Source organism: Terrapene carolina, unplaced genomic scaffold (assembly GCF_002925995.2).
Source record: "Terrapene carolina triunguis isolate 2854851 unplaced genomic scaffold, T_m_triunguis-2.0 Scaffold120, whole genome shotgun sequence".
NCBI classification, from domain to species: Eukaryota; Metazoa; Chordata; order Testudines; family Emydidae; genus Terrapene; species Terrapene triunguis.
In genome coordinates, this window is record NW_020664471.1 from 12,207,642 (window position 1) to 12,217,257 (window position 9,616).

Genomic DNA, 9,616 nt, shown 5'->3' on the forward strand with positions numbered 1-9,616 from the left:
TTTTGCCTTTTCACATTACAACAGGACAAGTTATTAGAGGCTGTAGAAGCCCTGAGGCAAGATGCCAGTTTTTAGTCTCTTCTCTTTAAAGGTCAACTGCTGAACTCTTTAGTTGGAGTGGGACCTTGCTCATTTGAGGGTTTTTTGTTTTTTTTTAAATAAAAGTTGATGTAGGACATCTTCCTCTGTAAGGTGTAAGCCAACATCTATGTAGAACTTTCAATACTCAGTTAAAATTAAAGGTGCAAGACAATATTTTAATCTTGAAAAGTTTATCAATCTCTTATATACACATAGATATACACAAAGTGGTTCATGAGTCCCTCCTAATATATATATTTTTCTGCTGGCAAGGTTGGCTGGCGAGTATCTCTTGGCTTTCTATGAATCTGATTCATAGACTGTATTGTTCTTTCAATTGGGCACTGAAAGGAGCCCATTTTCATCTGCTGTATCCAAGATCTTGCAGATGACTGGAGATTCCACCTGGACAAAAATAATCAAAAAACCCACCAAATGTTAGGTACTTTGAAACACAATGTTGTCAATTGTTTACAAAAGAAAATGCATAAGAAAGTAATTTGGGCATCACTGTTTTTGTAACTTTTTGGGATAGTTATTTGTATTTGTGAAATCTGTAAGTGCACAGTTCTTTATTTACAATAATGAAATCAAAGTAGCCTTACTCTCCCAAAACAAATACAGACTGACAAAGGGACCACTATTCGCTTAGCGCCAATTATGTATTCAGTTCAAGAGTTTACAAAAGGAGTATGCCTTAAAGAATGTAAGACAGAACACACTGAAATCCACTGGTAGGAATTTTTTGAAAGTTACTTACTAACTTGTGAGTGAGTTAAAGAGTTGGCTAAAGAGAGGGTGATGGCTTGGTACGAGATCTGGTAACAGCAAATTTCTATGTTTCTCCTCAGCAAATAGCACCTGACCCCACATTTGACACATCTAGACTGCAAAGTATTCCACTCTGGGATCAGAAGGTTCTAAAAAGCTTTAGTACTTTTAGTTCACAGCTCAAGTGGTGATCTATGCAGGTCTGAACACAGTTACAGGCAACTACCATAACACACCCTCCCTTCTCTTGAGAAACACAGGGCAAGTTTGTGAGACATTCTATACCTTGGGGGAGCATCCTATAATCCCCACATTCCTCATTTATATATAATTGTGATATTGCATATAAAAGCATGCTATGTGAGGTATCAGGGGAAAGGCTATGATCTGCTGAAAGTCATGTTTTCTATCTAAATATGTATATCATTAATGCATATGAAGTTATAAGAATTGTGTTGTATGGTCGTCACTAAAATATGCTGTGGGTTTGGGAGGTGCCCAGATACTAGCTCTCCAGAGACAATGACAAGGGAGGTAACCAACACCCAGGTGGGTGCTGCTGAACAGACATTACCAGCCATTGTCCAGCAGAGGAGCTACAATTCAATGACTCACCTGCATGAGGCCGTACCAAGCGAATTGCTCAACCTTGCCTGGGGACTCAGCAATGCCCATGAGACATGCCTGGACTTGTGTTCTCCAAGCACATGGGACTGAGGATATAAAACAAAACACAGGGCCCTATGCTTGGCCTTTCTCCTGCCCCAACAAAGACACTCAGAAGACTGAAGACAGGGGAGACTGGCCAGGTTTAAGGGACAAATCTGTATATTAAGGACTGCAATATCCAGAGGGGTGAGAAAAACTGCTTAATCTAGATCAGGGGTCGGCAACCTTTCAGAAGTGGTGTGCTGAGTCTTCATTTATTCACTCTGATTTAAGGTTTCGCGTGCCAGTAATACATTTTAATGTTTTTAGAAGGTCTCTTTCTAGAAGTCTATAATATATAACTAAACTATTGTTGTATGTAAAGTAAATAAGGTTTTTAAAATGTTTAAGAAGCTTAATTTAATTTTAAATGAAGATGCAGAACCCCCCAGACCGGTGGCCAAGACCCGGGCAGTGTGAGTGCCACTGAAAATCAGCTCGCGTGCCGCCTTTGGCACGCACGCCATAGGTTGCCTCCCCTGATCTAGATGTTGCCCAGTCTAATAGAGTTAAGAGTTTAGACTGCGTGCTTATATTTTATTATGGTAACTAACTCTGACTTTTTGCCTATCACTTAATCTATCTTTTGTAGTCAATAAATTTGTTTAACTGTTTATCGTTACCAGTGAGTTTGCCTGAAGTGTTTGGTAAGGGTGCTTGCTCAGGTTTATAAAGGCTGGTGTGTATTCACTTTCCATTGATGAAGTGGTGAACCAATTAATAAATTTGCACTGCTCAGCTTGAGCAGTGCAAGATGGTATATTCCTGAAGTACAAGGCTGGGAGCTGAGGGCATTTGGCTAGTGCCTTTCTCTGTGTGATTCAGGAGTGGCTCTGGGAGCATTCATGCAGTCTAGCTGGGCATAGACAATGCACCACAGTAGTCTGTCCAGATACTGAAAGAGGTTATTTCCAGTTCATTAAGAAATTGAGATTTGTTACAATTGCTTAAAAATAGATTACTTTAGAGAAAATTCTAGATGACTGAGTTATTGTAATTTAATTTTTATTTTATGTAATAATTTGAGCATCAACTCTTGTACTCTGTTAGAATTTTTTTTATGAGATGGAATTCAACTATATAGGGATACATTTAAAATGTCCTAAGGGAACTAGATCTCCATCTCTAACTTTAGGCTATCTTCCCTCATACCAAAGAATGTACTCATTCAACTGGTATTTTCAGAAAAACAATATTGAGCCATATTTGTCAGGGCTCTGATCGAATCAGTTTTTATTTAGAGGTTGGAAGTATTAAAATCTGACTAGCTTAATAATATGCTGAATGGCTCACACAGCAAATGAAAAAGTATCTGAGATGTAGTTTTTTCCAGGCTTAATATGTTTATGATTTAGAACTATTTTAAATTTTCTTCTGAATGCTTTATTGAAGGTTACCTACAATGCATTAAAATAAGATCAATTTAAGAGCTCAAGCTATTATGTGCAGACACCACCTTTACAAATACATTTTTTTCCCCCAAATATCTGAAAATCTGGTCCTGTGCTTACCAACTATCACATAAATTAGGGTTCTATGTTTCACCTGCAATGGTTGACTACATCACTAATGCTACAAAAGCAACAAGGAACAAAAAGCACAAATTTCTGCAGTGCTTCCAGAGGTAGTGGTGGAGTCATCAACCTATGCAGCAGAAACTCTGGTTTGTTAAGTAAAAATCTGTTTAGTGTAGCTTTAAATCTCTGGCAGATGCAAGTTAAAAAGGCCGTGTCAAAACTGAATATGCATAACTTCTCTAACTGAAGTCCTGCACCTTGAGAAATCCTATTAGCTAGAAAGGGACTGTGGGCTGAGTGAATTCAAGCATATATATTTACATACCCCGAGAATGTATTGACAGGAGTGAGGCTCCAGCATGTATACTGTTACTGCATGAGGGGAATCAGATTCTTTACACCTAAAAATAGGAATGATTTGAGTAAGTATTCTAAAAACCACAGAACTTTAGTAGTGGGTGAAGAGACAAAGCGTATGTCTAGATGGTTTACTTAGAGTGTAACTTACTTCAATTTCACAGTCACCTGCCTTGGCTTGTCAGTTAAGTCACAAACATCTCCATTTCCATAAAAATGAGATACCACTCTGCCAGAAAGGTTTGAAATTAGACAAGAATTTGAACACTCAGACAACATTATCACCTTAAATGCCGAAAGCAAGCTGTGAGTTGAGTAATCAGACCTTTCAAACACTCCCGCCCCCTCAAATGCAAGAAACTTAAATCTACACGAGGAAATAGAAAAAGGGAAGAAAACACTGACAAGTTACATTTAATTTGTCTACTTCTATGGAAGCAGATAGGACTGATTAACAATACTATTCTCCTTGCATCACACCCAAGAGACAGATGTTGAATTATAAATAGCTTCTTTTGTATTTTAAGTTAAATGAGTGTCTTATTCAACATACTCTGATAGTTTATTGTATTGATTAGACTATAATTTACATGGCCCTGCAGTTTGGACAATTGGGGTGTGAACTGCAGTGTGCAGTAGCCTGCTGTGCTGTAAGTTCCCTGGGTGGATGCTGCTGGTGCAAAGTAAGATACCTAGGTTTGCATTAGCACGTATGCATAGTCCAAACTGTGGGGTCATGCAGACAAGCCCTTAGCCTACAGCTTTAAGCCTCACCCTTTCCCTTCCTCTGCAGCAGTAAATATGAAACCAATTCTAGCACTCAGATGACATAACCAGTGGTTCTGGTGGAGGGGACTTGATTGCTCTAATCACTACTGGGTCCAAGCACTCAATATGAGAAATATTAACTTTACAACTTTATTATAATTTTCATGAGGCAATTCATCCAAAGAAAGATTTACAAAACTTTCCCCATCAAATTAAAACAAATTATATGTGCCACAGAACACAACCTCAGTGAAAACCTTAAAGGCAATAGCAACATGAAGCTAAAGCTTTTGAAAATTTTACCCCATAAGTGTCTACATCATGTAAATGATTTGAAAATTTTACACAAGATGAATTTAGTACTAAATTAAACTGTTTTCAAACTAGTTATAAGTTCAAATGCCACAATTTATGTAAGTTATTTTAAAGGGCGAGGATGAGAATCTAATTTTCTGTTTTTAAAATGCAACATTTGCCATTCAAAAAGGAAAGTAAGATGTTCTCAACCAACATGCTAAGAACTGTTTCTCAGTATGTAAATGGTTTGTGAACAGCAATTCAAACATGCTGCACTGAAATGACAAGCTCATTTTTTTAACATGTTATCTAAGGTTTATCCAGTTAAAAATTGAATTGACTGTATCCTTACCTAACTGTCTGCATACCATCTTCTCGGAGGTGATAAGCTCTAGCAACATTCTTCTTGGCCCATTCAATATGTTCTTCTTTGCTCCAGGTACCAACAACTACAGAAGTTTTGCCACTTTCCTTATCCTAAAATAAGAACAAACAATGATAAAAATCTTGTATCATGAGGTTTAATGAGTTTGCTGCAGAGAGATCATTTTAAAGATAAGAAGTATTAGGGAGTCAAATTTTTAATAATCCGATTTTTTTTTTTTAAATCAACTAATTGTTGGCTACACATTGTTACTGCAATCAGGAGCAGCTATGCGAGCATCATTTACTTACCGACAATAGCTTACAAGTATGCCTCAACAGCCAGAAGAGTTGTCCTATAGCAAGAGACTTTCAGTTTTGACCACTTCTGATGTGGATTAATGGCAGTGCCTGCATTTCATTGCATAAACTGAAATTGTGCCAGCTTGACATAAAATTTCTCCCACTGAAGTCAGGAGTTTTGCCTAGTTAAAATACATAGCCTATGGGCTTGTGCTACACAAACATTTAGTTCATGGCAAGCTAGGCTGAGAATCTACCCCACATTAGCCTGCTGTATGCTACTGTCCACATGGACCCTGCTGAGATGCATTAACAGTTAGTGAGTTTTGATCTAGGGGCTAGTCTACACTAGAAAATTAAATTGACCCAGCTACTTTGCTCAGGGGTATGAAAAATCCGACCTAAGTATCCATGTAGAAAGTGCTAGATTGATGGAAGAATTCTTCTGTTGAGCTACCTTCTACTGTTTAGGGAGATTGATTTACCAGAGCAATAGGAGAACTCCATTGTAATAAGAGTCTACACTGAGGTGCAACAGCAACATAGCTGTAGCATTTTAAGTGTAGACATAGCCTAGTTCGCTTTGAAACGGGACTAGATCAAAGTGCACTACTGAACTCTTAATGCGCATCAGCAGGCTCCGTATGGACAGTTAGTGTGCAGCAGAATCACACCCAAGCTTGCCAGAAACTGTTTGTGTAGACAAAACCTAAAAAGTTTTTTATATATTGTTATATAGAATGGGGATATGGTGAAAAGAACATTTCCTATAGCTTGTTTGTAAATTAGAGGCTAAATTCCTCTCTTGGTCAGATTTGCCATACTTATTGCCACATTTCTCCTGGACTCTCTCTCCCCAAAAAACCCATAGCAAATAGCTCAGGTAGAGATTATATTTCTTATACATTGGCAGGGCCGCCCGGAGGGGGCGGGGGCAAGTGGGGCAATTTGCCCCAGGCTCTGGGCCCCACAGGGGCCCCCACGAGAATATAATATAATCTATAATATTGCAACTTTTTTTTAATGGAAGGGGCCCCCAAAATTGCTTTGCCCCAGGCCCCCCTGAATCCTCTGGGTGGCCCTATACATTGGCCCAAAATGTATGCTGATACTAGAAAGCATCTTAAATGGCAGTCATCTAGGTTCCATTACTACTAGAGAAGATGATGAGAATGAACACGAAGGACTCCAACCAGAGCTAAGAAATACAAGGAAACCACGCTGCACAGCTTGTAAAATTAGTTCTTTTCCTAAAACCCAGACACAGTAGCTGATTTTACAAGCTGATTTTAGCAATGTGAGATCAAGCAGGACTGAACAGTGAAACATCTGCTTTGACAAGTGAACTGGGGACAAAAGAGAAAAGAATTCTGCTTGGACGCACATCATCTCAAAAATATTGTCACTTTCAAAAAAAAAAAAAAAAAAGATCTGTACAAACATTTAGGACAAAATGATCCCCTCTGTTTTCATGACTGATGCGGACTCAGTTCAGGGGAGGGGAAGGGACATAAGGGAATAGTGCTCTTCCCTCCCCCAGCAGAAGGGCTTCCCTGGTTAAAAGAGGGAGGAGTCAGTATCAAGTGACATACTACACCCCCTGTGCGTGGTGGACATCTGCACATAAGTTAATGCTCCTGAAACAGCATGTAATCCCTGCACCTACACTCTTGCCATTTACAAATTTAAAGCATAAGTGTGGGGTGAACCCAGTTTTATAGAAAAACACTGAAAATCCTATAAGACATACCAAAGGAGTCTAATATTTTTGACACTAATAAGGAGGTGGGAAAATAGTAAAACCATCTGAGTTAGGTAGTCAAAATAAGAGTATGTTAAGCCTATAGCTTTATTCCTATAGTCTGTCCATTCATGTAAATGGATCATGTGACAGGTACAATGGAGGAGCATATTAGCTTGACATTTCTGGTATTATGACCAGTAATTAAATGGTTAATTTTGGCATTAACACTCATTATACTTCCAAGTTTGTATACTTAAATTAATTTCAATTTAAGTCTGCAAGACAAAAATACATCAATTGATACTGCAAAGCCAACCTTCGAATCAGAAGGACTATTTTCCCTTATTCTAAGGCACCTATCACAACATCACTTCTATTGACAGTTAAATAGTAGGGAATGGAGCAAAGTCTGCAGGAACATGCAACCTTCAGTTTCTTTACCAGTGGATTTCTATTGCCCCAGCTCATGAGCACATTCATAAAAGCAACTGTTGGCCATCTAGTGGCAGAAGACTGCAACTGCTATTTAACATACCTCATGATACTGATGTACATATTTGCCATAGCAGAATTCATACTTCCACCAACCAACACCCTGAAAAAGAAATGGGAATAGAGTTCAAATAATGTGAAATACATTCTTTTCTCATCTATTCTATTGTAGCTTCATAACTGTGTAATATGGAGCATCATTGCTTTATATAGATTTGCCACCAACGACAGCATCTACGTATGAACTCCTGGAAAGTTGTAAGTACCCAATACAATGTGTTCCTTCGGTCTTTTTCCTGAACCTCTTTTGTATTTCCTCCTCTTTCAGACATAGCAGTAGTCACAGACTCCCTCTCTTTGCTACCTACCCTCCCAATTTCTTTGTCTTCCTGCCCTCTTTTCCAATCTCGGCTATCCATTATTTCCTATTTTATGAGGGAGAATCAAAAGAGAGAAAGTTCTCTCTCAGCTTTCACATTCCTACCTTTCCTTCCAATCTCTAACACATTTAATTCTCCAAAAGCAGTGTTTAAGACTTCCCTCCTTAATACATTCCACTCACTTATCTCACCATCCATGCTTCATTACAGAAGACTGAACTTCATTTGGACTTAATCTAAAATGCTAAAGGGATCCTTTAGTAAGATTACTGAAGACTCTTGTTCCACTTTCTATAAAGATTTCTTATTTCAATTCTGTTAAAGCAATAATTTAGCAACTAAGAACACCATTAAAACATTTAACAAATCAGTACAAAACTGTGGCTTTCAGAAGGTGGACAAATTCTTATTAAGTACAGCATTTAATTTTATATTTTGATCCAAGTGGATGAGCAAGACAAAAAGACTATGGTCTGTTCAGAAACCTTTCTGAGGGTCAGAGGTGGGAAATGTCACTTCTGAAGAGGGCATTCTGGGTAGCCACTTGAAAGATATGAAATGACTTTCATTGTAATCTTCAAAGAATAAACCTATCATCTTCTCAGACACAACATAGTCTTTCAGTTCATCTTACAGAAGTATCACATTTGGTAGAATTACTCTACTAGAGTTTCAAACTGGAAATAACAAAAACGAAAAATTAAGTTAGCTTTTGAATTTAGTGAAGATAAAATCTTCAGGTCAAGCTCTAGTAACTGGCAAATTACTGTGAGAAAACACTGATGTGAGAAACACAGCAGGTCTGAGTTAACAGAAATTTTTCAGCTAATCAAGTCCACAAAGGAGAATTGAAACGTGAAACAAATATGGATTTAATAAATGCAATTGTATACAGTTTATTTCTCACCCCATGGAAGCAGTAAGAACCACTAAGAAACTCCTTTATGAGTTGGTCATCAGTCAATTTGGAGATGTGTGTTGTTCCAACAGTTAGCAACTGTTGGGATCCAACAGCAACTGGCTTATGAATGGAGGAAAATTTCTCTTCTTTTGTTGAATGTATTTCTTCCTGAAATTAAAATTCAGACATATTTAGAGTCCACATATCCTCTACTAAACACATAACTGCATGTTAGAAAGTAACTAGTATTAGAATAAATATAAATGAGACAAGCAGCTGATAAATGTGCAAGAACTTAATAGGTCAGCCATTTATTTCACTGCTTTGTGCATTAAACACTTGCATCTAAGAATAGCTGAATGAACAGAAAAGATCAAAAAAGTAATAGGAGATTTGGGGGTTATAGACTAGTAGCCCTAACTTTAACCTAGAGATTTTTTTTTTTTTAATATGACTGCAGCTATTGACAATTCCCGCTGGTTTGCCACAGGCTACTTGAAAGATCAATATAATTGTGCAAAGTGACAATCAGGGATATAAACAGTTGCTGTAAATTTAAGGTTACAAGTACTGTAATAAGGAAAATTAAAAAGCTATATTTTCCAGTTTAAAATTACAAAACTCCTACCTCCTTAACCCTTCTAAAAGGCATCTTCAGCATTTCTTGTTGTTGCTCCAGCTGTTCCAGATTATGGGGTTTAAGTGGGGATCCTGGCAGTGACTGGCAAAATATGTCATTCACAGGAGAAGCCCTGAACCTGTCCAAACAAGTTATAGATACATCACCTGTTTTCTTGTAACACTTATTCCCACTATACATAAAGGTATGCCAGCACACACACATTTGTTCTCAGTTTAAAAAAAACTAATATATTAACACTCCAGGGTTAAACTTTGCATGCAATGTGTCAGATCAGGATTTTTTTTTTTTTTT

The 9,616-nt window shown here is 37.7% G+C and overlaps 1 protein-coding gene across 1 annotated transcript in view; it reads right to left on the reverse strand.

Annotated features, from left to right (window-relative positions):
• Nucleotides 1–335: 335 nt before the first annotated feature.
• The window catches only part of ERLEC1 (endoplasmic reticulum lectin 1), a 24,463-nt gene continuing 15,182 nt past the window's right edge, over nt 336–9,616 (reverse strand). The window contains exons 8-14 of the mRNA XM_026652547.2: nt 9,311–9,440; nt 8,689–8,850; nt 7,445–7,504; nt 4,852–4,976; nt 3,586–3,663; nt 3,403–3,478; nt 336–486 (exon numbers count right to left, since the gene is read on the reverse strand). Coding sequence (XP_026508332.1) covers nt 415–486; nt 3,403–3,478; nt 3,586–3,663; nt 4,852–4,976; nt 7,445–7,504; nt 8,689–8,850; nt 9,311–9,440 — 703 coding nt within the window. The 3' untranslated portion in view covers nt 336–414. The remainder of the gene's footprint in view (nt 487–3,402; nt 3,479–3,585; nt 3,664–4,851; nt 4,977–7,444; nt 7,505–8,688; nt 8,851–9,310; nt 9,441–9,616) is intronic.